Source organism: Dermacentor silvarum, chromosome 1 (genome assembly GCF_013339745.2).
Source record: "Dermacentor silvarum isolate Dsil-2018 chromosome 1, BIME_Dsil_1.4, whole genome shotgun sequence".
NCBI lineage: Eukaryota > Metazoa > Arthropoda > Arachnida > Ixodida > Ixodidae > Dermacentor > Dermacentor silvarum.
In genome coordinates this window covers 106,465,903-106,493,882 of record NC_051154.1, presented here as the reverse complement: position 1 = coordinate 106,493,882, position 27,980 = coordinate 106,465,903, and the positions used below count along the sequence as shown (strand labels likewise).

General features: G+C 44.9%; 1 protein-coding gene and 2 long non-coding RNA genes across 3 annotated transcripts in view; 2 read left to right on the top strand and 1 right to left on the bottom strand.

The window, feature by feature from the left end:
- Positions 1 to 5,304: 5,304 nt before the first annotated feature.
- On the top strand, positions 5,305 to 15,173 carry LOC125947351 (uncharacterized). Its single transcript, XR_007468219.1, has 3 exons — positions 5,305 to 5,395; positions 6,255 to 6,465; positions 14,857 to 15,173. It is a non-coding gene; the product is annotated as an uncharacterized LOC125947351 (long non-coding RNA).
- The window catches only part of LOC119434362 (leucine--tRNA ligase, mitochondrial-like), an 89,393-nt gene continuing 66,824 nt past the window's right edge, over positions 5,412 to 27,980 (bottom strand). The window contains exons 13-20 of the mRNA XM_037701534.2: positions 24,270 to 24,440; positions 24,006 to 24,100; positions 19,338 to 19,428; positions 16,937 to 17,094; positions 15,794 to 15,871; positions 6,292 to 6,447; positions 6,123 to 6,191; positions 5,412 to 5,987 (exon numbers count right to left, since the gene is read on the bottom strand). Coding sequence (XP_037557462.1) covers positions 5,745 to 5,987; positions 6,123 to 6,191; positions 6,292 to 6,447; positions 15,794 to 15,871; positions 16,937 to 17,094; positions 19,338 to 19,428; positions 24,006 to 24,100; positions 24,270 to 24,440 — 1,061 coding nt within the window. The 3' untranslated portion in view covers positions 5,412 to 5,744. The remainder of the gene's footprint in view (positions 5,988 to 6,122; positions 6,192 to 6,291; positions 6,448 to 15,793; positions 15,872 to 16,936; positions 17,095 to 19,337; positions 19,429 to 24,005; positions 24,101 to 24,269; positions 24,441 to 27,980) is intronic.
- LOC125947348 (uncharacterized) lies at positions 17,089 to 23,540 on the top strand. Its single transcript, XR_007468218.1, has 2 exons — positions 17,089 to 17,183; positions 20,847 to 23,540. It is a non-coding gene; the product is annotated as an uncharacterized LOC125947348 (long non-coding RNA).

The window sequence follows — 27,980 nt, the reverse complement described above, 5'->3', positions numbered from 1 at the left end:
CGTGTACTAGAATATGGTAGAGTAGGCCGAGTGGCGCGGCGCTCCGTAGCCTCATAGCTGAGGCGCAAAACAAAAAAAGGTAGGCTGAGGTCACTGCGAGCGAACTAGATATAAGGGAGGCGCGCGCTGCAGCAGGTGGGCGTTTCTGTCCCCAGGATCGTCTTTTTCTTTCTGGGGGTTTACGTGCCAAAACCAGTTCTGATTATGAGGCCGCCGTAGTGGAGGGCTCCCAATTAATTTAGACCACTTGGGGTTCTTTAATGTGCACTACAACGCAAGCATACGGGTGTATTTGCATTTTGCCTCTATCGAAATGCGGCCGTCGCGGCCGGGATTCGATCCCGCGACCTCGTGTCCCCAGGACCGGCATAGCCTAAAACTATTGTAGTCTATCTTTATGTCCATATGGGCGAGGCCTCAGCCATTCTGATCTATCACGAAGGGCTAATCGTGGATTTGGAATAAAAAGTCGCAGTTTCGCCCGAAAGGCAAAGCATCGATTGCGATAGCAAATTAGTAGACATCTTTTTGAAGTAAGGATAGTAGTTTTATTGGCCCTATAAACTTGGAAATATTCGCTTACTAGCAGAATTAACAAGCATGGTGTCAGGGTGGACAAGCAAACATGAACACATCACACTCAGTGTCCGCGGACGCTCATTGTCAAAACGCTGGCGTGAGCATGCGCGACAGCAGCAGCGAGCGAAGTGACGTCTATCGCTTCAACGCAAACTGACCGTCAAGAACACAGCACGCGCAACGGTATGAGCCGTCTGCAGATCGCTTTCAAGATAAGGGGCGCGGCCGCACAAAGTACGCAGTTGCTGGCGGAGTAGGAGCTGCTGCCCCTCCCTCCCGCGCGCCGCCACCCCGCTTTCCTCCCTTTCGCGCGCGAGATTGAAGAGCGATCGTCAGTTCCCCTTGCGCCCGGTCGCGAAATACGCAATTGGTGCCAGAGCACGCCCCCCCCCCCCCCCCCCCCCCATCCCCGTACTGCCTTTCGCGCGACAGAAGATGGCGCGTTTGCTCTCCGCTTTCCTTCCTCACGTGCGCCAGCTTGAACCGCAATCGTCGGCTCCCCTAGCGTGCTGTCACTTGCACATGCAGCATAGGGCGCGCGGCAATGGAGTTATGGCCCTTGGACTTTATATGGACCATCACGGTGATGGCAAAACAGCGTCTGGAGTGTCCATATAATTGCTATTGTAATAAAATGCATTGGAGTGTCCATATAATTGCTATTGCAATAAAAACAGTTTGGAATAGTTTTACGTTACACCAGCCCAGGATTAAGTGTGGCTATCTGGGTCTGCGGTGGTATATGGTGACCCAGAAATTATTTTACCGCGGCGATTGGACCGCAGAAATTTGAGAACATTTTCCGCTATCATCATGAGCGTTGGCGTGGGAATATATAGTTCGATTGTAGTGCCACCGATGTTTTCGGCTTTCCAGAAAAGCATGAGCCGTGCCACCGCTCGACCCACCCTTCCATATTCTAGTATGCTATATAAGTAAAACCCCGGTGATACGAACCCGGCTGGTACGAATTTCGGTGTGATACGAATTCGTAACATTCCCCGGACGAAATACATTGCTCACAATACGAAAAAATCGGCTGTTCCGAATGTGTTGCCGCGCCGCTACGGATCATACGAACGCGTGAGCAACAGCGGCTGCGGCCGAGCCAGCGGGGCACCGGCACAGACAAGCCGGCACAGCGGGATCTGGGCGGGATCCATAGTCGCCAAGTAACCGACTACGTCACGCGGCTGTGCAATCTCTCATTGGTCCCCACGTCGAGCGGACCGGACCACATCCCAGCCTAGCCGATGCTTAGCGAGAAATTAGACGAGGACCAATGCTGCAACGACGACCGCGGCGCAGCCCCGAAGGCCAAAACGCTCTTTGCACTCGACTTGCTCAGGCGTTCAGTGGCGTGCGAAAACATTCCCAAGATCACGTGCGCGCACGTATACGCCTTTCAGAAGGTGATGGTTGACGATTTGGACATGGACAAAACGTCCCGTTGATGCGTTTTTCAAGGGACCAAAAAAAAAAAAAAAAAAAAAGCCGCAGTTTCGCCCGAAAGGTGAAGCAACGGAAATGCAGCAGCAGCAGTGAGGGAATTGACCTTTGCGCTGCCTCTCGCTTCAACGCGAACTAAACGTCGAAGGCACAGCGCATACGAAGCTACTGGCACTAGGTGCACTTAGTCAACATCGCAGATCATTTTGACGATAAGGTCCGCGCGGGCGCGCACTATGCGCACGTCGCAGATCGCTTTCAGGATACGGCGTAGTAACGGCACCCGCGCGGGTGCGTCGTATCTGCAACGTGCCGGTCGCTTGTTGCAACGCATCGGTCACTTGTTGCAATGTACAAGCTGGCTGCACCGATAACTTTACGCGACCAGTGGCGCACCGACGGGGGGGGGGGGGGTTTCGGGGGTTGTAACCCCCCCCCCCCTGAGGCCGACTTAACCCCCCTCTTTTGTTTAACCCCTTTTTTTTCCTTGCGCATTTGAGTACTGCAACTAAGATGTAAGACGCGCAATCGTCTGCACACTCACAAAAAGCGCGTTTTTTGACAATCTCCCGTGAAGAAACTGAAATTAGTGCTATTTAGATGGCATTGGCAAACTGCCAACCCCCCCCCCCCTGGCAGAGATCCTGGGTACGCTACTGTACGTGACCGCCACATTCAAACGCAACGTAACATGCCGGTATATTATAGATTGGCGAAGTATCACGGGGAACGCCCGGTTATTCGAACGCGAAAGCATTTGCGATGGTTAATTCGAATATACCGCGCAACGACAATGCTCTCAGCAGCGCGGAAAATCACGTGGCGGCGCCTCCGACCGGCATTGCTCCGACACCGCCAGAGAGCAAAAGCTTAGGCGAGACCCCTCAACGCCGCGCGGGGAAACAAAAAAAAAAAAATAAAAAAGAAAGAAAGAACCGCTGCGTCACGCCAAGGTCGCCGTTTCTTCTTGGCGCTGGAACACGCGTGTACGTGCCGACGTCTCAACCAACGCTGCGGCTGCAGCGCAGAGGGAAGCGACGGCGGAGGCCCAGTTCGGCCAACGCTCGCTTCATCGGCAGAAACCGAAACTTCACGGAGCGGGCTAAGCGGCGCCGGGCCAGCGGGAGCGGCGGACGCGCGCGGAGACAGTCGAAGGTGAGGGGGCTACGAGGGTGTTGAGAGGAAGGGCGAGGGGAGCCACCGAAGTGACAGAATTGCCGAGGCCAAATCCGCTTCCCTGCCGCCCTCCTCCCCCACCTGCGAGGTGTCGCCTCTTCCTCTTCACAACCACAATCTCTCTCTCGCCGTGCCTGCGCCGCCCGCTCCCTGAAGTTTCGTTTTCTGCTGTTATCGCGAAGCGAGCGCGGGCGGTTTCGTGGCCCGCGCGCCCCGATATTTCACGAATTGCACCGTTCGTACGTCGTGCTATGGTGCATGAATATTTCAAAAATAAGTCCTTCTTTTATTTCGAACAAATTTTTGGGCCCCTTCGAGTTCGAATTATCGAGATTCGACTATACATGGAAGTCAATGGGATTTAGGTCGGGACCGCGAAAACGCGATGTAGCAGCCGGGAAAACGCAGCAGCGAGGAAGGTATCAATGGGATTCCACTATTAGAAATCTTTTCTGGTAAAAATAAATTCATTTTTCTTGATATTGTGTATGTTTTGATGATACGAATATTTCATGCGACCCCGCGAGATTCGTATCACCGAGGTTTTACTGTAGTTGCTAAAGCGCGCTTCTACTATGCGCTTCGTGTTGTTTTATTCTGTGTTTCTTCGTGGTTTCGAAGTGCGCTGCCATATTCCATTATTCCACCAAAATTCATATTCGCCTGCTCCAAATTGCTTCAAAACGAAATTTTATCTTCTCAAAATTGCTCCAAAATGAAATTTATTCTGCTCCAAGCTGCTCCAAATTGCAATTTTGTCTGCTCTAAAAGGCAGTTTTACTTGCTCCAAAAATTGCTCTGAAATGACTTTGGGCAGTCCCACCCCTGTACAGCATATTACTGCAGTACTGCGTATTACTGCAGTCTGTACTGCATATTCCTCTTTGTCAAGAGTGGCGTCTACTCAGTTGTAATTGCTAGAGCGTTCCTTGTATTTCCCATTCCGATGCGACATCGTTATGAAGCAGAGCATAGTGATGCCATGGTTTTTTATCATCTGGGTAACCTTACGGGTTAGGTTGCATCCCTTTACACGTCTGTTCCCAACCTGCAACCTTTAGCAAGGTGTGGATGCTCTATCTCTTCTCATGGCAGTATTGGACTGCTGCTGACACTTGCACAATATTATTTGCTTCACTGTTTTATCAGAGAACATTTTTGTTATTCCTTTCTGCTTGCTTTCCAGATATAAAGCAGCAGAAGAACATGTGATTTCTGAAAACGTAGTTAATTTACTCATGTTCTACTTTCAGATATATCTCACTTGTGGAATAAAGAGCTGTAACAAACTGCTGAAGTGTAAAATTATTTTATTTGTGGGTTGTGTTCAGCTTGCAACTAAAGATAAAGTACACTCGGCAATGCTTACGCTGCATTGCCCTGCATCACCTCATGGAGACTGCTAAAGTACAGTTGCAATCAAAAGTTTGGGGACCAAAGATGCTGCGATTTTTAATTTTTGTTTTGCAGCCAGGGCATTCCGGCTGAAATCAAGAGTGCACGCGTATGCGCGCCTGTTTGACCAATACAATGTATTAAAGCAATTCCACGTCGCAGAGCTGCGTTTTAATATATTAAATTTTTTGCTGGTGCCATGGTCCCCAAACTTTTGATCACGACTGTACATATGCAATGTGTAAAAGCTTTGTTAAACTGAGACTGCAGTGAAAAATAATGCAGTTTTGTATGAAAGTATTTTAAGGGAACTAAAAATTTTGTTCAAAGCTCATTGTGTTAAAGTGTATGTGCAACAGAAGACTTAGACTGAACAATTTCAGGTTTAATCTGACAAACAACCTTAGTTCCAGTGACTGCTATAACAGCGTTCACAAAACTTTACTCCTATGTATTGAAAATTTCATTAGCAATTCTTTACAAGAGCACAGCAGCATTCAAATTTATCTGCACTGCTTGACGTATGGTGAAAATGCACTACGTGAGACAGGACTCTCATTAGTTCAGATGATGAGTACACGTGGTTGAAGATGTAGGATCTCTCCACTGTGTCCCCATTTGTTGATGTCCAAACAGCATGGTGCCTTGCATTCCTGTAAAACTTGATACATAACTTCAACTGCTGCCATTGTATTGCAGATCATGAGAGAGGCTAGCTTGTGCCAATGCATTGTGCTGAGCCCAAAGTACTGTCATCCGTTTTGTGGAAGTTCTTACTGTATACCGAAACATCCAGGTATTTGCACATGGCATAAACAAAAAAGTGATTTTCTTTTTATTAAGGCAGCATGAGTTCCATATTGGTGAATATGCCACACCCCTTTGAGAGCAGAGCAAGTATAAAACATTTATTGTGTTGAAGTGCGCAATGTTCTGCATGTAACCTGGACTCAAAGGCAAATTAGGCAGAAAAGCCAGCAACTCATGCTCATCTTGCTAAAGGAGGCCTATTTTTAAGAATTTTAACATTAAGACCAGATGCTTTCCTTAGACACACTGTCTGGTTATTAATTAAAACAAATGGGATTTTTATAAAGCTTGATGCAATAATTATAAAATTATTGAACTTCTACTTTTCAAATGTCTCATTCAACATGTCTTTGAGACAGTACCTTCTGAGGTTCTTCAGAGTGTTTGCCTCGAGAGATAAATCTCAGCTCTGCTTTGTATGAAGGGTAGTGGTCAAACACAACATGAAACTTCGGCCACTTCTGCAAGCGATGACGCAGACTCTCAGATTCAATGGCCATTTGATACGCTGACTCCTTTGTCAAACGTTCAAAATCTTGGCGTGGCAGCTGTATCCTCATTAAGTCCACATTGTCTTCCTGAAAATTAACCACATTAGATCAGATTTCATGTTTCACTACCTACATTAAAATGCAACTGCTACCAGCTGCGGTCAAACTTGTTGCACAATGTTATGTGCACAACAATGAATACTTTCTATTTGATTTGAATACCTTAATGAGAAGGTCTAGATTGAAGTCGGGGTCAACTTGTGGCCACAACTGTTCCATGAGAGGACGGTCCTGAGTATAAAGAAAATAAGAAAAAGTAGTAGAAAGCCATTATTAATACAAATGTTTTTTCAGTAAGCAATGGACATATTACACAAGAGTTGGCACTTACCACTTGATATTCAACATCTCTAAAGCGAGCAGCATCGGTGAATCCTGCCCAAAGCTCTGAAGCAAAATGAGGTGCCAGTGGTGCCAACATGAGCAGCAGAGCAGCAAGTGCACGCTCAAACTCTCGGCCAAACACCACTTCGCCACGGTTCTTGTACTGCACAACAAGATAAAGGTGATACTAACATCAAGTTAAGTCTATTATTAAAAGGAAGGGCTTCATGATCACAAAGCACATCAGTAAAAAATCAACATAAATATCTAAATGATTTTGTACAAGTACAGTATCCATTTGATGAATCCTAGAACCTCTAGGAAAGAGAGCTACACTCCTGGCCAAATTGCTTGTTTATCATAGAGAGGGTGAAAGGGAAAGGTTAATGGCAGTATTTCACTGGTGTATATATAGCTGCACACAAGCTACTCTACAAGAGAAGGCATGCTCAACCATTCACCATCCACTGTGTGTGGGCTATGTTGAGCCACCTGACTGCTTCCTCTATTAGTTAAACTTCACATATGTTTAGTTCATGCGTGTCTACATACTTTTAAGGTGTGTAACTGTATGCATCTGCAATGTGTACAGAATCAAGTTGCAAGATGGCAAGGGACATGCAATGCATGTAGGCTAGTACAAGAAGCCTTCGAATACCTGTGCAGGTAGTAATTCCACAATGTTAATTGTGTCTAAGCAATATTATTCAGGCAACGTGCATGCATCCTGAACATATGTATGTGAAGCCTTCTTTTATTTGGCAAAAGATTCATGCCACAACGTTGTGCCTTGAACTAGAAGAATAACGGAAACTGAGGGGCGGAATATTTTGTCGCGTATCAACCATATGAAGCCAAGGAAAGTACAACAAAAATGAAAGGTAGTTTTACTGTAAATGTAAAGAATGGTTAAAAAAAATTAAAATAGAAAAAAGTGAAAGAACAAAAACTTTGGCATCAGTGTGACCCAAACCCATAACATCCGCACAACACGTACAGTGCTCTACCATTTAAGCTACAGCAATGACTGTACGTTCATCTACTTTCTTGGGTATTTATGTATGATCAGCTGAAATTAAAACACAAAAAAAAGTAAACTAGAACATGCCTTAAAACGTGTGGTGTTGTCTTCATATCTTACCGCTAAATGTTCTATGGCCCCCCTCCATAGAACAAACCCAGTAAGTGTAACATGTGCTAGCAAACACAGAACCCCCCCCCCCCCCCCCCAAAAAAAAAAAAAAAAAAAATGTATTGTTGCTCTTCAAGCCTGTTTCTGTTTTGAACTCATCCTGATAGTCCGTATGTTTATAACCTAGCTCCGACAGTGTTAGCCAGTGTCGCTCGTAGCCATGGCAGTGGATGTAGCATCATGCAGTACATGACCTTAGGAGGAGACAGCTGGCCTACACACTACTCAAGGCATCAAGGCTGCCAAAGTTGTCCCTTGTCATGCAGTAGGTAAGAATAACAGGAACCAAGGGTCATGATGTTCAGATAACGACCACATCAACCATATACTGTGCCTTTTTTAAGGTGGTCCTATCCTGAATCCTGTATATTATTCTGTGTTGTCCTTAAAACATCCTACAAAGCCTAACTTCATTTGCAACAAGCTGATTAAGTAGAGTATGAGGATCTAGAGCATTGGATTGGTTAAATAGCACAAGTATTCTTTTTTTTTTTACTTACCAAACCTTTTATCATGTAAATTTTCAGTGTGAACAGGGAGTACATAAACCTGCCGATTTTCTGAACATGCCCAATTATAAACATGTTCAATTACTCCACGAAAGCAATAGGTAATAAGCACCACTTTAGAGCATCATACAAAGTTTTGATTTTTCAGAACCTGCCCAAATTCATTACAGCATGGGCTATTTTTTGATTACGTGTACCACTGATTTCATGGCAAAGCAATATATTTTTGGCTTTCTAAATGCTTTGCACAGTTAGGCTTCATAGCAAGCTGTTTTTTTCTTTCTTCAGAATCTTAGTGGTCTCGAACTTGCAATTTCAGTTGTTAAAGGAACTCTAACATGAAATAATAAGGTAATCTATACTGATAGGTTAGGTTCTGGAAGTAAAAACCAGTCGGTTTTTCCACAAGTGAAAACATGGCGAAAGAAAGAAGAAAGAAAAACATGGAGCGGTGCATGATGCTACCTTAAAATCCCTGCACCAGCTCCCAGTGACATTAAAACTTGTTGCTGGGCTAGGTGGTTCATGCCCCTTAGGAAAAGATACTGCGCAAAGCAGACAAGGACGAGAGGGTAGAGACATCGCTAACATTCAACAAACATTCTTGTCTGTTTTGTGCAGTACCTTTTCCTAAGCATCCCAGTGACATCATCAGTTCTGGCAGAAACTGCTTGGCAATAGAACACCTGAATACATGAATGAGCAACCCGAATACATGAAAATATTGCAAACTGTAATCTCTGATTGATGCCAGTGATGCTGAAAATAAGATTCTGAATTTTTTGTGCCAATAATAAAGCATTTTATGCCCAAGACATGCTCAAAACAACAAATGCACCACAATGCAAATTAATGTACAAGATAGGTACAGCCATCTACCAAGCGAAAAATGGCTACTCTTGGATCTGAATTGCACAAGAATTCACCATTCTTAAGTGGGGGAAAACAGTCCAAGAATAAGCTCTTGGAGTGTCGGTGAGATTTTAATTAAATTTGAAGGGCAAATTTACACTGTTATTACAAGCCTGTAGACCCAATATTATTTATCTCTGTCAATTTTTGAATTTATAGCTGGTACAGTGAACATCCGTTAATTCGACTCCGGTTAATTCAATCCCGACTGAAGGCCCCGGCCTGCACCCACGCATTTCTATGGGCCAAAACTTTTGTTATTTCTATCCTAAAAAAAATCGTTTGCCGGGTAATTCGACCTTCACCAGTCAGCACGCACGCGCCGGCCCCTTATGGTGACCCAATAGCGACTCTCTTAGTGGCAACGTCTGTCTCAACAGAGCTTAGGGGACAGTGAATGCATTGAACACACGTCATCTCCCGACAAAAACGCGTATTTCCAGCCTGCCCTAGGAAGAGTTTCAAACAATAATCATCGTTCACAATGTATGATTACTGTATTAACCCAATTCTAATGCGTGCCTCCTCTCTTCATGAAAATTGGGCCGAAAAGTGCCAGCGCGGCGCAATCGGATGCAATACCCAAACCGCCTTCGTGGTGTACGTATGCTCTACCGCATAACACGAATGTACTGCGGCGAAGCTGACTTCAAAAAACCGGCTGCCATTGTGCAACACGTATTAGACTTGTCCATTTTTCTTGCTAAAAAATCCGGTGCGCATTAGATTTCTACTTTGTTTAGGAGTGTTCATGTCATTTCTACGTTAGTTTTCTACTTTGGACACACAGAAAGTGGGCGCACGTTTGATTCAGGGGTGTGTTATGACTTGGGCAAATACTACCAAATGAATCGGCAGTGCGTTTTGGCGTTATTTCTGCATCCTCTTTAATTCAACCCGCCGCATAATTCGATCAATTTTGTCGTACCCGTCAGTAGAATTAACAGAAGTCGACTATACAAAGCTTGAACGACCATGTTTGATTGGGAAAACGATTGTTTGAAAATTTAAGGACGGCTTGCGGGGTTATCTCAGCAGAGCCCAGCATATCCAACAATAAGGTTACTTTTCTATATTTTAGTGTTTTCTGTAAAGAAAGCAATTCAAATGACATTACCACATTCTGCCTTCCATCATGCTGTTATGATCGGCTTGGAACTGCATCTCAGTTGTGGGAAACCAAACCTGGGCACGTTCCCGTGTCAGGGCAATTATCTTCATCCCCAAGAGGCGGTTATGATCTTCCTGGAAACTGTACCTCTCAAATGTGGGAAACAAGCCCAAGTGCCTTTCCCGTGACGAGATAATCCCCTTCATCCCTGAGAAAGCGTCACACCTCTACGACCTGAGCAGATGCAAAAGGCGAGCTACCAAAGGAGAGGACCCGACGGAGAGGAGGTCGTCAACTTGACCACCTGACAGAGGACTGACACTTCCACAAGTTCCCCGAAGGAGACATCGGCTACCACAAGACCACGAGGGGTTATTTAAGGCCGTCCTGGCCCCCATGTTAGACAGAACCGCTCGAGACTCGAGACTCGGATAGAGTCAAAACCATGTACCAATGAAGTGAATACAATCTTTTCTATTTTTCATCATCACGATGCCCACCTTCATCGTCGTCTCCTGATTCTTGCGGTGACGACCCACCTCACCCGGTCGAGATTATATCAGCTGGTTGGCAGCAATGGGATACTCCACCCTTCGTCCTGGCTTCAGCAGAATGGTGAGCGCTTGACTTTCTTTGAGAATTTGCCAGGTTTTAGCTTGTGTGTTTTCTAAAACGGCGAATTAGTTTCTGTACGTGCAGGCTCCTGTTGAAAGCTTCCTCACGTCACAGCAGAGTAAGAAAGTCCTCGTTCGTTATTGACCATGGATTTGGGCAAACGGAGAAAGCCAGAGTTGTTATTACTTTGTGAAGAGCTGGGAATTGAGGTCGGGAAAAGTCAGAGAAAGCCGCAGCTTATTGAGGCGATTGAGAAGTGCGGAGCTCTTGAGGACGAAATTTCAGAAGCATGGGAAGAAATAGAAAAACGAGCTGAGAAGGCTGAACAAAAGGCTGCAGAGGAAAGGCAAAGAGCTGAGAAAGCTGAACAAAGTGCTGCAGAAGAAAGGCAGAGAGCTGATCAAAAGGAAGCTGCAGAAAGAAGGGAACGCGAGGAACAGAGAGCTCACGAACTAAGGCTAAAAGAACTAGACGTGCAGCGGGATCTGGCCAGGCAATCGGCAAATAACCTCTCAGTAGATGAAAGACGTTCAGGTGAAGCAGGAGTGAAGATAAGGGATCTCATGCCATCGTACAAAGTGAATGATGACATGGGTTTGTTTCTCGTTACTTTTGAACGAACCTGCAAGAGAAACGAGTTGGCACTAGAGAGTTGGCCGCAACAGATTCTGACTGTTCTTCCTGGCAAAGCAACCGAAATAATTGCGAGGCTGACGACGGACGAGTCAGAGGACTATCAGAAAGTAAAAGCTGCGCTGCTAAGAAAATATCTGCTCTCAGCGGAGGCTTTCCGCCGCCGTTTTCGGGAGGCAGTTAGGACACCGGGCGAGTCTTTTCAGGATTTCAGTTATAAACTGAAAGTCAATTTAATTGAGTGGCTAAAAGGGGAAGATGCGTTCGGTTGTCACGGCAAGGTTGTTGAGCTAATCTGCATGGAGCAGTTCTATGGGTCCTTGAGCGAAGAGATGCGCCTGTGGATTCAAGATAGGTCGGGCGAAAAGGACTTAGAATGTGCGGCAGTGCTAGCGGATGAATTCGCCGCACGTCGCGAATCCGAGAAAATGCGCGTCAGGCCGTTGAATAAATTCGGCAAAGAGGAAAACAGGCACCCTTTTCACAATGAGAAAGCTGGAGGTGGGACCAATGACGCGCCGACTGATAATTCCGGAGAGAATAAAACCACAATGAAAGACGAAAGAAAAACAAAAAAAAGCGTTTGAGGCTAGAAAACAGGTCGTCTGTTTCCGTTTCCAGGAGCCTGGACACCTTGCGATTTGGCTGTAGAAAGCCTAGAATTGTTTTTTCTTTCGTGAATGACGACGACAACACCTTGGCGCTCTTAGAACCCTACCTTCGCGACCCCGCAGTGAACGGAACGCCATGCAGGGTACTTAGGGACTCGGCTGCGACAATGGACATCGTCTACCCTGCGTATGTGCAACCTGAGGATTTCACCGGGGAACATGCGTGGATCCGGCAGGTAGTTGAGGAGGATAGTGTTTGCTTGCCCATAGCCAGCATAAAGATCGAGGGGCCGTTCGGACTATTGATGACTGAAGCTGCGGTATCGTAGAATCTGTCCAAACAATACCCCTACTTATTTTCAAATCGCTCGGAAATGCTGCTGAAGAAAAAGGGCCTGAGTTTTGGTGACCCTACGGTCCAAGCTCTCCCATGTAACACGGCTCAGGAAATTGCTGTAGAAGAGAACGATTGCGCCACGAAAGTGGAAATAGTGGCTCTTCCAGAGGATATTCCTTGCGGAGACAAGGCTTGTTTCAGCAGCCCTAAAAAAGGTCGAGGAGGCACTGAAAAACTCCCTTGTACCTCCGCATTTGAACCACGGTTCGGAATCGTCCAAAGGAGAGGAGACTGACATGGCGGCTAAACAGGGCAGGAACCGGATGATCGGGGATTGCAGAGGCACATTCGGTGACCGCCTGGCGATGCAAAAATTTTTCAGACGGCGCAAACGAGCGAAGTATTTAGCACAGCACAAATTCGAGAAAGAGGCCACACCGTAGCCCGTAATTCAAGGAAACAGGCCATCACGCAGAACTTCAAAGGCCTCGTTATGGTGGTTGAGAAAGCGGAAGCGTAGCCAAAGGCGGATGACAACAGAACAGGGCGCGTCTCCGCGAGTAGGAATGCGGCTGAAAGGGTCAACCCGGCTGAGGTACGCGCGCACACACAGGGCCAGTCAAACAGTCAATGAAGGGGAATGCGCCGTGAGAGCGAGGACAAAGGAAGAATGGCGATTCTCCTCGCGTTTACGGCCTCCCTCTCCAAGACGAGAAAGAAAGCTGCGGCCACACGAATTGACAGGTTTCTGGAGGGGGCAGTGTATGTCTGACGCCCTTTGTTACCCGTGGCGAGGTCCAATGACTTTGAGATTGCGACCTAGTCGAGTGCGCATTAAGAGGTCGTAATTGTCGAATTGGGTGCCTCCATAAGGTTCTCGTTTGTAAATTTGTAAATAGAGCACGTTGCATTTTTTTTCTTTTGTTAGTTATTAAGACCTTATTTCTTTTAATTTCAAAGGTTCCGCGTTAATCTCGGTGTTTTGTTGTATTGATTGTTATGAGAGCCAGTGACGTGAATAAAACTGCGAAGCAAGTTTTGCGACGGTGGTGGCTCGTGGACGCGCTTGTTTTTGTAGATAGGCATTAACATCAGAGGTTTGTAGAAATAAACCATTTTGGATAATTCAATGCTTGCAGGGTAGGTGCATTTATCGGTTACCATTGTGGAAGTTTAATTTGCTCAAGCGAGTTCGGAGAAGCAGTTTTCTTTCACGGTGTTGCGAGCAGATAGAGTATCCTGGCTTTTTGTTTTCTGGCTTTAACTGCCACTTTATGAATCAGCTTAATTAGGAGTTGAAGCGGTCATCAGAGCGCAGTACATTTGGCATTAAAGGCGCTGGTACTGGCAGGTAGCACTGACCCAACGAGTAAGTAAATCGCTGCGCAGCATTTATCCCTTTGATCATTTTCAATGCGCTCTCAGTCTCTCAATAAACGCGGCTTTCCCGGGCAAGAGAAACAAAAACGTTAGGTATTAGGTTGGTTGAAATATGCATTGAAGTCTAGTTTTTTTCCTTTTGTTAATTTTCTGAAATCTCGAACGAGGGCTGCAGGTATAATTCTGATAAGGTTTTATGTGAAGAATGTGTGAACCTGGCAGTTCTCATGGTTAATTGGGTGCTCTCTATTTGTTGTGCCTTGGGCTTGGCGTGGTCTATTTCCAGAAGGTATCACCTGGCCTGCCTTGGAACGAACGGCGAAACGAAGCAGAGGCACGGGGTCTGCTGGTCTCTTCGAGGTGCTTGGATGCTGCAACCCCTTCGAGACCTCCTGTGGCGGCGGACGGGCTGTTATGATCGGCTTGGAACTGCATCTCAGTTGTGGGAAACCAAACCCGTGCACGTTCCCGTGTCGGGGCAATTATCTTCATCCCCAAGAGGTGGTTATGATCTTCCTGGAAACTGTACCTCTCAAATGTGGGAAACAAGCCCAAGCGCCTTTCCCGTGACGAGATAATCCCCTTCATCCCTGAGAAAGCGTCACACCTCTACGACCTGAGCAGACGCAAAAGGCGAGCTACCAAAGGAGAGGACCCGAGGGGGAGGAGGTCGTCAACTTGACCACCCGACAGAGGACTGACACTTCCACAAGTTCCCCGAAGGAGACATCGGCTACCACAAGACCACGAGGGGTTATTTAAGGCCGTCCTGGCCCCCATGTTAGACAGAACCGCTCGAGACTCGGATAGAGTCAAGACCATGTACCAATGAAGTGAATACAATCTTTTCTATTTTTCATCATCACGATGACCACCTTCATCGTCGTCTGCTGATTCTTGCGGTGACGACCCACCTCACCCGGTCGAGATCATATCAATGCCTTGAAAAATTTTTCTGATTTGAAACAACCTAAATTTAAAGCACAAATGCTCACAGCCCATTCCAGAATAAATTTTATTCCAGAAAATAGTTGAAAGTTAAGTACCGGGTGTGTGAGAGGTATTTGAGAAAATAATGATAATTTAGAGAAAAGTAACAAGGGTTCAGACATGTTTGCACCAAATTTTGTAGATTTCTTCATTTCACCGTTATTCTGTCCTGCAAAACCACCTTCAGCCTAATTGATTGAATAGGTGGCCTCAAAAACAGCTGCATGCTAGGATCAGATGGTGCATGTTGATGTTGATGTTTTACCATTCCTTTTACAACAGACCTTATGCTAAACCTGCTGGCATCAATTGGCAACCTTGTAAGAATCCACCATGCCAAACGGGAGCTGCAGGAGAGCAGTAGGCTACAACAGCACATCCCGCACAAATACAGCACCAGTGCACCTAAATCAAGCTCAGCACGTCATGCTACAATGTATGTTTATGAGAGAGTGCTCTACCTAAAAGGAGTAAGTAGTTATTTCGCCACAGGCAGTGAAAATACAAAATCAAATGCACAAGTTATCACTGCTTGGCACTGTCAGCTGTACTGGTTACCAACAAAAGTAAACCTTATTTCATGCATGCTCGACAGGCCACAGCCTGCATGCTCGACAGGCCACAGCCTAGCGAAGACAGAGTATGGGTATGCAAGTGGCCAGTGGCCAATTAGTGCGACTGCCTTGTCATGAAAAAGTGTGCATGCAATTTATCTGCCATATGCATCTGCATTTGCGAGTGGCAGTAGCTTTCACCACATATTAATTTCTGTAAACTCACGAATGACCACCTGCAAGTGGACTGTTACTGTGTACAAAATGCTGTAGGCAGTGGATTTAATACACATAGGGACATACTGGTAGTATAATAGTGTGGCTAGTATGGAGTGTTGCAACAGTGGCCTTACACCATTCAAGCACATACAAATTAAAAAAAGAGCGGGGGAGAGAGAGAGGCTCAGGATTGTGAAAGGGTGCTTGAAAGCATTTATCCAGCCTATGCATAGCAGGCAATAAAGCTATTTTATTTCAGCTGAATTTGAACCTCCTAATTCCTGCAGATGAGCTGGTAAGAACTGCTAAGAAAAACATGACTGCACCTTTTCATAGTTAATAGAGAAGTCCGCCAACCAAGATACAAATGCACGTGATCCCAAACATGCACGGCAGAACTGTATGCTCACGGTCACAGGACGTACAAGTAATACAATAATGCTTACCCGCAAATGTTTTGTATATATCTGGAGGTCCTTGATGACTAGGTTGAGTTGTCGTGTTACATTGTACATGAATGTCACCTGCATAAAAGTGGTGCACAACACACTTGCAGGTGATTTCTTTAGCTACAGAGGAATTATGAACCTTTCTTCAACCCAGATATGTATACTACACAGGGCCAAGGTGCAATGAAAAACCAAGTAGTTAAAATATGTTTTATCATTCAAAACATTGCAGCTCTTCAAAGCTCCACATATCTTTAGTGCATATGTTGCTGTGATTAAGCGCAGAATGTTCACTATTCACAGGAAAAGGGCTTAGATTATATACGCATCAACGAATGAATACGCATCAACGAATGAATGCCTTCATCATATATAAAGAGGATGTACAATAATGTTATTAAAGAGGCCCTGAAACACTTTTCTAACTAATTATAGAATGATCTCATTATTAATCTACTTTGCCTCGTGAATCTCCTGCCTCAAAAGTTTTGAAAATCTTTTAAGTACAAGCGAAGTTAGACATAGTTATCACACCGATGAGTGGCTTTCTCCTTTCGTCTCCACTAGCGCGCTGGAATCTGCACAGAGGAGAAGCCAAGGGGTCAAAGCGCCAGCCATTAAGTTGTGTCTTGGCGGTGAGAGGGCTTGTTGCGGTACCTAGTGGCTGGCGGCCACGGTAGACTACGCTACATAGCACGTAGCTGCTATCTCGGAGGTCACCCCCAGCAGACGCAGCTATGTGCAACTGTCTTGTGTAGACTGGCAGTGCAAAGCTGAAATTATTTTTCCGTTTTTTTGAGATCGCAGAGCTATATATTTTTCACTTATTTACCTCAAAATTAACAATAATAGTATTACTGAGAATGTTCTAATGATTATGAAATCAGCCAACAGCAGATGGCAAGCTTCGCTGATTGTGATGACGACATTGCAAAAGCGAGAGCAAGTGATTTTTCACTGTTTTTGACATGAGATTGTGAATTTCCTGATGCATGCAGTACAATAATATTTGGCTCACGTTCACTGGAGCCTCTTTTACAGATGGGCAAAATTTTCTTACTATGTCCAAAAAGTGTTTCAGGGCCCCTTTAAGAAATAAGCGAGAGAGAGAGAGAGAGAGAGAGAGAATAAAGACATTACATTTTTTACGTGGTGATTTCTGCCCTCGTAGTAGTACGCCTCTCGGTCTGCAAATTCTGGACTTGACTGTGCCTCCTCCAGTGATCGTTGCACACTATTCCGGAAATCGTGCACAGTCAGCCATAGGCGCTCCTGCCAGCTGACAATTCCACGAAATGCTGCAGCAAAGTACCACTGCACTCAGAGACGAAATGGTGGCAAGACATGTGCTAGACACAGTGCACTAGCACATTTTCGTCCAACAGTGGTCAGTGTCTCTTGAAGGGTTGTCTGCATTATCATCCTCCTCCTAATGACTACTGCAGGATGGAAGCATCACCCAGCAATCTCCAATTGCTCCTGTCTAGCATTTACAGACTCCAACTAGTGCCTACAAATTTACTAATCGCACTGCACTACCTATCTTCTGCTGCCCCAGAATGCACTTCTCTTTCCTTGTCACCCATTCTGTTAGACTAATCCAACTCCACTTCTTCCTGTTAATGTAAACTAGAATATCATCTGTGTGTGTTTGCTCGCTACGCCATATTGCCATCTTCCTGTCTCTAAACGTTATGTCTATCATTTTCCGTTACATCGCTTGTGCTGTATTTGCATACATTCCGGAAAACTTTACTACTACAAGGCGATGAAGACAATGCTAGAAATAAAAAGATAAACCATAGTTCACAAATAATAGCCAAGCCCACATTTTCCAAATGAAGTTCCATCGGCTATAATTTCTTAAGCCATACAGTAATTATAAAAGATTTACAACATGGACTGCTGCTATGGTGAGTAAAAGACACCTAAAAGGATCCTAAACAGGCTTCAATCATATACAGTTGGCAGGCGAGTACATATCCTGACAGGCAAGAAGCATTTAAAGCAAAATTTCCTCCCACAACTTCATGCATTCCCTTTTCTCAAGTGCTAGTCCCCATGTGCACCTAGCCTGCATAGGCCCTTGTAGCAATGTGAGAGTGTTGAAGCAATAAACCACAGCAGCACCCTTTCCTTTGTTTTTGAAGTGTGGCGATTCAGTGTTCCCACCACGATGGTTTCACATGCCAACTCTTACAGAGTTTCTTGCAATAAGACGCAGAGCACTTTCAAAACAAACATCTAGGCAGCTGTGTTTCACTGCTTCGAAATGATATTATCCTTTTGCAGGACTTTATGTCATAACAAAAGATGCTTAGGCTTTATCATGCAGAAAGGGCTGTACTAAACCAAGGACTGTGCAAAAGCATTGAGTAAGATCAGTGGACATAAATACAAACTACAGTACCACAGAATCAATTTCAATGCGATGATGGGTCACAAAAGTGCCCTGTGACATATATTGATTGATTGATTCATTCATGTGGTTTCATGTCCCAAAGTAACAGATGAGCAATGACAGATACTGTAGTAAAGTATAAACCGCATGCACGTGATCTTGCGCGCGACAGCGACAAGCGACGTCATGGAGATGGCTGTCGCAAACGCTCGTCGCCTACAAGTCGTACCGCATGCGAGCAACGACTTTGAGCGACGTCTCCCCGGTGTTGTCGGTATGAGGGCAGCAAATACGCACCGAAACTGGTGTAATGTATGCTTTATTAATTTAAGTTGATGAGTTTTACTGTAAAGAGCAGTATAAATATTTCTAAAGGTCTTTCACTAGGTTCTTATCCTTGCACGTATCAAAATTAAGTCGTTTGCTCGTTCCGTGCGACGATCGGTAGTACTCGAGTCATGCACATCCTGTTCCGGCTTAGCGCTATTGGCTAGTCACTCATAGCACTTCCGGGTGACGAGCGACGAATTCTAGATTTCCAGGACCGAGCAATCGAGCGACAAGAACGAGCAATCTGTTCGCACGACGGCCTGTTTCGTCGCTCATTGCCATCGCGCACAAAATTGCTCTGATGCGGTTTGAGCTTAAAGTGCTCCGGATTAATTTTGACCACCTGGGCCTCTTTAATGAGCACCCAAAGCATGATGCACAAGTGTGTTTGTATTCCGCACCAACTGGAATGTGGCCGCATCTGTCGGGAATCATACTCGTGACCTTGTGCTTGGCAATAGAATGCCATAGCAACTAAGCAAATGTAGCAGGCACAACATATATAGGGAAGACATGTCCCAATTAAACAAGTTGTCATGGTGTCACAGTGAAGTACATGCATCTTCAAAATAGGAGCAGGATAGCATGAACGTGCACACTAAACGTATGTGTGTTCAGAACCATGCATTAGCAGGCAGAAATCTTTTTAGCAAATGCAAATAACAATATAATACTGTGCCTTCCTTTAGCCAACTGAAGTAATAGCAGCAAAATAGCAAAGAGAAAAACTAGAACATACCAGCATGCTACCTATATACAATATGTATAGTTGATATTAGGCAAATTACAAGTGCCAAAGAGTGAAATTACCAGGACTGGGCCATTTGTAGCGTGATGTTGGGGAGTAGGCACAGAGGATGAACAATCTAGTAGTGTCTATGCCATGTTCTGAGACTACATCCTGCATTCACAAAAGCAAGCAAAAGATGTGAAAATTCCAAGAATCATGAAAGAAGCAAAATTTTTTAACCTCAATATTAAGCATGTAGTGAATTTACACTCTGCTGGTTTAAAAGAGGGAAATAAATTCATGAACAGTCTGAGCAGGAGCCTCGTCACAATTGGTGTCAGGCCGCACTGTGACATCTACTGGAGTGAGAAATAACGGTCAAGGCACAGATAATCTATGGGAAAAAGCCAAAACGGCCACAAATGCCACAAACAAAGTGTTCTCGAGGCTGTGTAAGGCCTGTGCATTGTATATTTGAAACCACTGAGCTAAAGGAAACTTCCTGCAACACTGCTGACACACTTCCATTTTGTTGTACATCACAGGTTAACAGTGATGCTATTAGGCATAATGGCATCAATTTTCTCCTGGAGTCATATTTTCCTCCAGTAAAGGTTATTCGGTGAACTCATGCTGTACCTTGATGTTCTTTTTCTGACTCATAAGCGCGCACAATTTAATTCAACTCGGTGAATGTATGCTTTCTGGCAATTGCATATTTTACAATACACATTCAAAACAAAAACCTTTTGACAATGCTTAGCTAAGAACCTGGAAAGTGCCACTGTGCAAATGTGATAATGTTCTAAAGAGAGGATGTAATAGTTTAGCACTGACATGAACACAATCCTAATAAAATTCTGATTTATATTTCTTTATACAAATACCTCACAGGCTCCCATAGGAGTATTATGTTGAAGGTGTGAAGTATCAGTGACGCGCAGAAACCGAAACAAATAAAAAAGCAGCAACAACAACAGAAAAACAAACATAAGAACATATCTTTATACAGTAGTTCACACAATTTATGATACAACTCTACCATTAAATTTCTGATGAAGATGTCTGGTGTGTAAAACATATGGGGTGAAATGAATTTACAAGGCTATGTAAGCTGAAGAGAAAAATAAAGTAGAAGTGATATCCACTAGCGTGCAACAATTCAAGTCATAAAAGTAAAGACACTGAAGACTGCAATATTAAACAGATTCATACTTAAGGTTAAGACAGGAAATCTACGGAAATAAAAATTGATAATTCTTTTCTAAATGATTCTGGATTGCAAATCTTTGTAATGCAGTCAGGAAGGTGATTTTAATGAGCTATAGCACATGATAAGGCTGATCTGGTAAAGGGTCCCTGCAGCAATTTTTGTTGTACCTAAGAGTACCATATAGGCATAAAAGTATCTCTACAAGTGGTAAAGCATTACCATTTGTAGCTCTTTGGAGTTGTTCCCTTCTACTTGTATTTCGTGCGGCCATGGCTATGTCCCGCCTCTTTTGTTATGACATCATGTGGTGACGCAAAGATCGTCTACTTCCGGTTGATTTGAACCAACTCTGTTCCTGTGCTTATTTTCAATGCAGTTTTTCTTGTAAATGTGGTGCTGGTTGCCTCAAAATAAAGTTTATGTGTAGTGCTTGCATTTTCTATGGCATGCAGTCACTGCAATCTACTATTCCCTGCACAGACCGGCAGCACAAAAAGGTGAGCACTGTTTGCCATTGCTGCACCTATGTGCAGGTGACATAACCCCTCTGCATTCCACCGATGGCCATTGCCACTACACTATTTTTAACTTTTGTCGCATTGTTTCTCACCCCTCCCTTTCCTTAAAGCAGTCTCGGACCTCTACCATAGAGCCCAGCTTTCTGGAAGAAACTTCTTACTCCTATCCTTTCCTCGCACACACAAATGCATGTCTACAGACAACAGCTGCAGCAGATGATCTGCATTTTCAGGAGGAGAATGCATTTCATTTTTCAGCCACAATAATTACCGTGCATGTTTATGCCGTTTAGCAAACTTTCGAGAAAAAAATAATAATAAAGAAATAAAAAATACCGTGCATACAAAGCTTAGCGCAGTGGCATGCCTGAAGTAGTCCCGATGACATCATGTAAGCCAATCAGACTGCTCGCCCAAGTGACATCACTCACCCATTCTACGTAGAATGGGCAGAGGCAGGTGAAAACATGGGAAGCAGTGCTGCTGCAATCTGTAGCAATGCAGATGTTTAAAACCTAACAATAAATTACACAGTTTACGCAGAGCACCAGAATGCTTCTTGTAGTCGTTAATGATCAATGTGTAGCACGGTTCTGAATAGGTTCTGTGGTGACCAGATAGGTGATGGATATTTCAGTTGTGGGCCAACAAAGGTTGGTAAACTATACTGTAGAACCTCGTTGATATGATCCCGTTACGTACGATTTTCCGGTAACAATGTTCACGATCGGGAACTAAAGAAGACCCAATTGGGTTACGCTTGTTTTTTACCGGTTTATAGGTTCCCGGAAAACACGATCTTTCGCATCAACGTTCAGTAGATCGGCAAACTGCGATCGTATGATATGTTTTCCGGCCGCTAGATGCCATGTAAACAAGAAAATGCATGAGGCGCGCGTGATCGAGAGCAGTAGCCGCCCGCTGCAGCAGCATCGCCGCAATACTCACCCGCCCGTCTCACATGTAAACGCCGGCATGGCCTCAGTTTATTATTCTGTTATCAGCAAATCGCCTCCCGGGTCGTCGCACGCCGCATTCACAGCTATCGCCGCCAACCCTATTGCGATAAGCATCTTCACCTATCTGTTTTACAGTGCGTGGGGCGTAGTGCTGTTGGAAGCATACGGCACGCTTTTAGTAGGCGATAAGACAAACGCGCCAGAATTCCCCGCTGCAGGCAGCAAGATGTGAGCGTCGCTTTTCGCCCCGGTGGCATCCGGCGTCCCCTACCAGCTCGATTTCGTTTCGGTTTTCCGTCGTTGTCCTAAAACACTACGCAATAGGAAAACAACAAAACGCGTCTCGGGCCGCCGGAGCCCCACCAATTCGATACACGTCGACGTCTCGTGCCGCAACAATTTGTGCAACACTTCGCATTACGTAGATGTCAACTACAGTTGAGTCTCAAACTTTTTAGTTGCTTCGGATCGTATGTTTTCCCGGTTAGTACGTTTCCACCGCGTTTTTTTCAATAACGTATGAACGAGGTTCTACTGTATATTGGAAGTAACAATTGTTCTGTGCAGACTACGTTCTAAATAGCTGAGTGTATGTGATGCTGTTGCAGTAATTTTTCTGATACTTCTTCTTTCTGGGGTTTTACATGCCAAAACCAGTTCTGATTATGAGGCACGCCGTAGTGGAGGGCTCCGGATTAGTTTTGGCCACCTGGGGTTCTTTATTGAGCACTAAAACGCAAGCACACGGGCGTTTTTGCATTTCGCCTCCATCGAAATGCGGCCGCCGCAGCCGGGATTCGTTGACCACAACAGGGTTGATGCAAGACAAATACCTAAATATTTATATGATGATGTGGTAATAACCAGATCGTGATTAAACAGATATGTGCAGACAAAAAAAATTGGCTGAGGTTTAACTCTTGTAAACCTAGTTATCACGAGCAAAAAGTCTGTTTGGCTTGGTTTTGCAAAGACTATGCACACAGTGTTTCATTAATGCACGCTTCCGCACTTGGTAAGCTTCTCTATAACATGCTAATCTGGTCTCCTTTTGCTCCGTTGTTTCAGCAGCCAACTTTGCCTTTGCTTGAGATTTCGCAGCCTGCCGTCTAGCTATATCTACTGGATGATTGGATTCAGCCTGTCGTTTGTGCTGAAGCGCACGCACAGACAGTCCAGCCGGTGCGCCATCCATGGCGAGACTGAGGGACCAAGTGCCAGCGAAGCAGCCGTCAAACCCTCGCCTAGTCACGTGGTACTGCAGCGGCGAGGCTCCAAGCGAGTGCAGCTGCGATGCCTCTTTGCAGCAGATCACGTGGCACGATGTCACACCTGCCACACTTGCGCTCCGGCAGCTCACACTCCGGCGAATCAAGGTCATTGCGACACGATGAATGACCTTGCGAGACATGGCGTAGTAGAGCTTTCGCTCTAATAATGTTTACAGCTGAATGTTATTTACACTTCTCTAAGCTAAATAACATTTGCCATAGTTGTCACCACTGCATAATTTTATAGAGATCTTCTTGAAGAGCTAAATGATCGTCAGGTGTGTGAATTTTGCAATAAATAATGCCACTTGTCGGCAAACAATCGATTGCTGATATGCCAGATAGAAGGTCATTGATGCATATGAGAAACACTAACAGGCTGAATACGCTGCCCTGGAGGATGTTTTATCGCTCAAAGAAGAAGAATGGTCACCAGCAACAGTGAACTACTTCCAAAATGTTAGAAAGTTCCTAAACCATAAGAAAAGTCCAAGTGTAAAGATAAAATTACAGGCACACTGAGATGTCCAGCAATGCAAGACAATGATGGAGAAATAAGTATGAACTTCCAATACTATAGCATATAAATGCTTGCAGAAAGCTTACATGACAACTCTATTGATAATGTGTAACCTATTGCAAGAAACAAAAGGGCAGTTGGTTATTGCTAGCAACAGCGAACTAGCTTTTTCTTTTTCATGATAGGCTCTAAATAGAACTTGCATACAAAACCTCAGAGAATAAAATTAAAAAACTGACATTGTACAAACATAACTGTGTTACTTACCTCTGGCTTAACACCGTTGTGCTTCGATTTGCTCATTTTTTCCCAGTCCATAAGAACTGGCTCTCCAGTCTCCTTGTGGTACAGCTTGGTTCCCTCTTTTAGTGTACACCAAGCAAATACAAGAAATATCGATTAAAGACCATTTAAAGAAATAACATGAAAATATGCCGTAGGTGTTTTTGTTTTAGATAAATGTAATGTACTTAAGATCATGTGCCACAGTTTTTTGCTACTTTATCAAAATGAATACACACTGGAACTTACTCTGAGCTACCATATCACGAGGCAGGTATCGGCCAGTGCTGGAAAGCTTGAATGTTTCATTCACCACCATTCCATGCACGAGCATCCTGACAAATGGCTCTTTGGCTTCCGTCAAGCCCAGGCTATGACAGAAGTGGTTGATGAAGCGAGCATAATACAGGTGCATCACAGCTGGGTGACAAAAAAGCCATAAATCAGCATGATGAGAAAAAAAAAAAAAAAAGCAGTGAAATTAATTTTAGAAGCCTGTGCTTCCAAAACCAGTCATTGCTGCTGAACTTGCTTGATGAAACAGAAATGCCATCACTGTTTGCATAGAGACAATCTGCAACTTAGCAGATTGTCATCAGCAAAATTGCAATTAAATCATGCACAGTAAACATGTCTCTCTCTCTCTCTTACACACACATGCACACACACACACCACTACACACACACATGCACACACACATACACACACCAAAAAGCAATTGACATGTTGCTCCTGTTGAAGACAACAAGCTCATGAGTGCACTCCAAAGGAATGCAGTATGCAATTTTCTCAGTTAGAGACCCTTTCAACCTCAACAAGTGTCACAAAAGTTAAAAACCATATCAAACCTCAATGAATTATCTACTTCATTTATGAGTTGAGTGAGATGAGCAAAGCACTCTGATTGGGCTATTGCAGCCGGTTATATACTAATGCATTATCCTAATCAAGAGTTGCATATTTTTCAGGCCTACCTTATTTTTTTCAACAAGCACCATAGCCACAGCTGGAATATCTTTGTCCAATTTAGTGGCAGTGAAGCAGATAACACAGTGTTTATGAGAGTTAAAGGAGTGCCAACACAAATAGTTTGGCTTCTTTTTTATTTATGGATTGATGTTGACCAACTAGTAGTTTTGCTACTATAAGCTTTACTTGCTGGTGTGCAACAAATGAAAACATTACATCTTAATTTAACCAATTCAAAATGATCACTAAGAGCAGTGCGGCATGTGGCTTGACAAAAGCCTCATTGTTACATTGTGGAACCGGAGGTAGTGGTAATGTGGCACTACAAGCCCCTTACATGTGGGTCAGTCAGCCTGGTGTAGTGGTTGCAAGCCAAACCATGACTGTATTGCTGAAAGCTTTGTGCACACTACCATATTGGAACTTTCTTCTTTTTTGACTCTGCGCTACAGTATAAGGGTTGTCCTCTACTGCCACTTCTCTACGAACACGGAGCGCCTTGCTAAACCTCTCTTCCCTATTGTTGCATACTAACATGCTCAATTTTTAGCAACATGGTCAAAGTGTGGCCTGCAAGCAGAACATAATAACTATGGTTCAGCATTTATGGATTAATCCAATGAAATCTAACAAACACTTATACCCGTAAAAAAAAAAAAAAGATGAATGATTCGGATTTCTCCAAATAACTCCGAATTCCGAGATCCTCAGTTGTGATCACTTTACCGTGCCGTAACTACATTCACAGACAAAAGTGTGAGAAGCTGAAGGTGTTCGTTGTGACAACAAGCTCCTTGCACAACCTGCTCATCAAGTTGAGCTTCCTAAAATAAAATTCAGACAAACTGCTTTCAGCTATTAAGGAACTAGGGGCTGAGTCTGTGCCTGCAAGCTCCACTAAGTCAATGGAATAACACATCTATGACTACCTTTGTGCAGATGTCAACTGCATGTCTAATATTGTGGAGGAGAAGAGCTGTGAAATCATTACCAGTCTTCGAGGATACTACGCTTATGCTGCATAGAAATTGAGCCACACCATGCAGCAAAACATTCCTGTCTTACACTACACCAGTGAGTCATTCTGGTACCATGCTCAGATCATGAACCCAAACATGAAGGCGGAGCTGCCAGCACCGTTTGATATTGTTACGGGGAAAGAGAGGTTTAAATTATACTTACAGAATATTTACAACTGGCATATAAGGCATACAAGATGCAAAACCAGTCCGTGTGACATCAGAGAGCGTCGTCGTCTTCTGTGTTATCCTCAGCGTTGTCTCAAGCATTGCTTGGTAACATGACCCCCGTCGGCAAAAGCGCCGTCCCGGTGCTTGCTAGATCGCCCGAGTGGTATTGCTTAAGGCGTGTGACGTGGACGACATTGGTGAAAGATCGAGACGTTGTGGAATCAGGCGGCGTGATTTCATATGTGATGTCGGTCACTTGGCGCAAGACGCGGTACGGGCCAGAGTAAGGCGAAATCAACTTTTTGCAAAGGCCAACTCGCCGTGACGGTGTCCAAAGAAGGACCATATCACCAGGGTTGAAGTGGGAATCGCGGTGGCGGGCATCATAGAAGCATCGTTGCTTTTCCTGCGAAGCGGTAAGGTGCAGGGGTGCAATCTGGCAGGCCTCGACAGCTCGGAAGATTGCTTCACGAGTGTATTCTGATGACGAGTCAAGAACGGCGGGAATCAATGTGTCAAATGGCAGTGTAGTATTTCTTCCATACAGGAGATAAAACTGAGAAAAACCCGCAGAGTCATGTCGGGAGGAATTATAGGCAAATGTTACGAAGGGCAGAGCGGCGTCCCAGTCATGATGGTCAGCGGAAACATACATAGCAAGCATGTCTATGACAGTTCTGTTAAGACGCTCTGTGAGGCCGTTGGTCTGAGGGTGATGGGCCGTTGTCAACTTGTGTTTTGTAGCGCAGAAGTACAGGAGGTTCTGGACAACCTTCGATATGAAATAGCGGCCCCGGTCTGTGAGGAGCTTTCGAGAAGCACCGTGGTGAAGGATAATGTCTTCGAGCAGGAAGTCGGAAACGTCGGTTGCACAGCTAGTTGGACGCGCCCGGGTGATCGTGTACCGGGTCGTGTAGTCGGTAGCGACTGCTATCCACTTATTTCCGCTGACAGAGAGCGGGAAAGGGCCAAGAAGGTCAAGACCAACCCTAAAGAATGGCTCCGATGGTACGTCAAGGGGTTGAAGGCGGCCAGCTTGGAGTACTGCTGGTTTCTTGTGGCGCCGGCATTTTTCACAGAAAGCGATGTAACGGCAGACGGAATGGTAAATGCTGGGCCAAAAGAAGCGATGTCGAACACGGTCATACGTCCTAGAGAATCCGAGGTGACCGGCGGCAGGAGTGTCATGTAGCTGTGTGAGGACAGTTTGACGCATGAATGCAGGAATAACCAAGAGCAGTTCAGGACCGACGGGGTGCATGTTGTAGCGGTACAAGATGCCATCCTGCAGCACAAACATACGCAGAGAAGGGGAAGGTGTTTCAGAAGTCAGCCGGAGAATGACGGCTTGCAAGTAGAGGCCACGGCGTTGCTCATCTCCAATGTTCTGAAATGCCGTAAGCGACAGCACGCAGGTATACTCGCAACTGTTGGGAAGCTCCGGTGGGTCTACTGGATGGCGCGACAAGGAATCAGCATCTTCATGCAATCGGCTGCTTTTATGCACAACTGTGTATGAGTACTCTTGGAGTCGTAGAGCCCACTGACCCAGACGGCCAGTAGGATCCTTTAGGGATGAAAGCCAGCATAAGGCATGATGGTCTGTGATAACTGTGAACGGCCGGCCGTACAAGTAGGGGCGAAATTTACCCACTGCCCAAACGAGGGCAAGGCACTCGCGTTCAGTAATGGAATAATTACGCTCTGCTTGGGACAGAAGAAGGCTAGTGTACGCAATAACACAGTCGCAACCTTGCTGGCGCTGAGCCAAAACAGCGTCGATTCCATGACCGCTGGCAT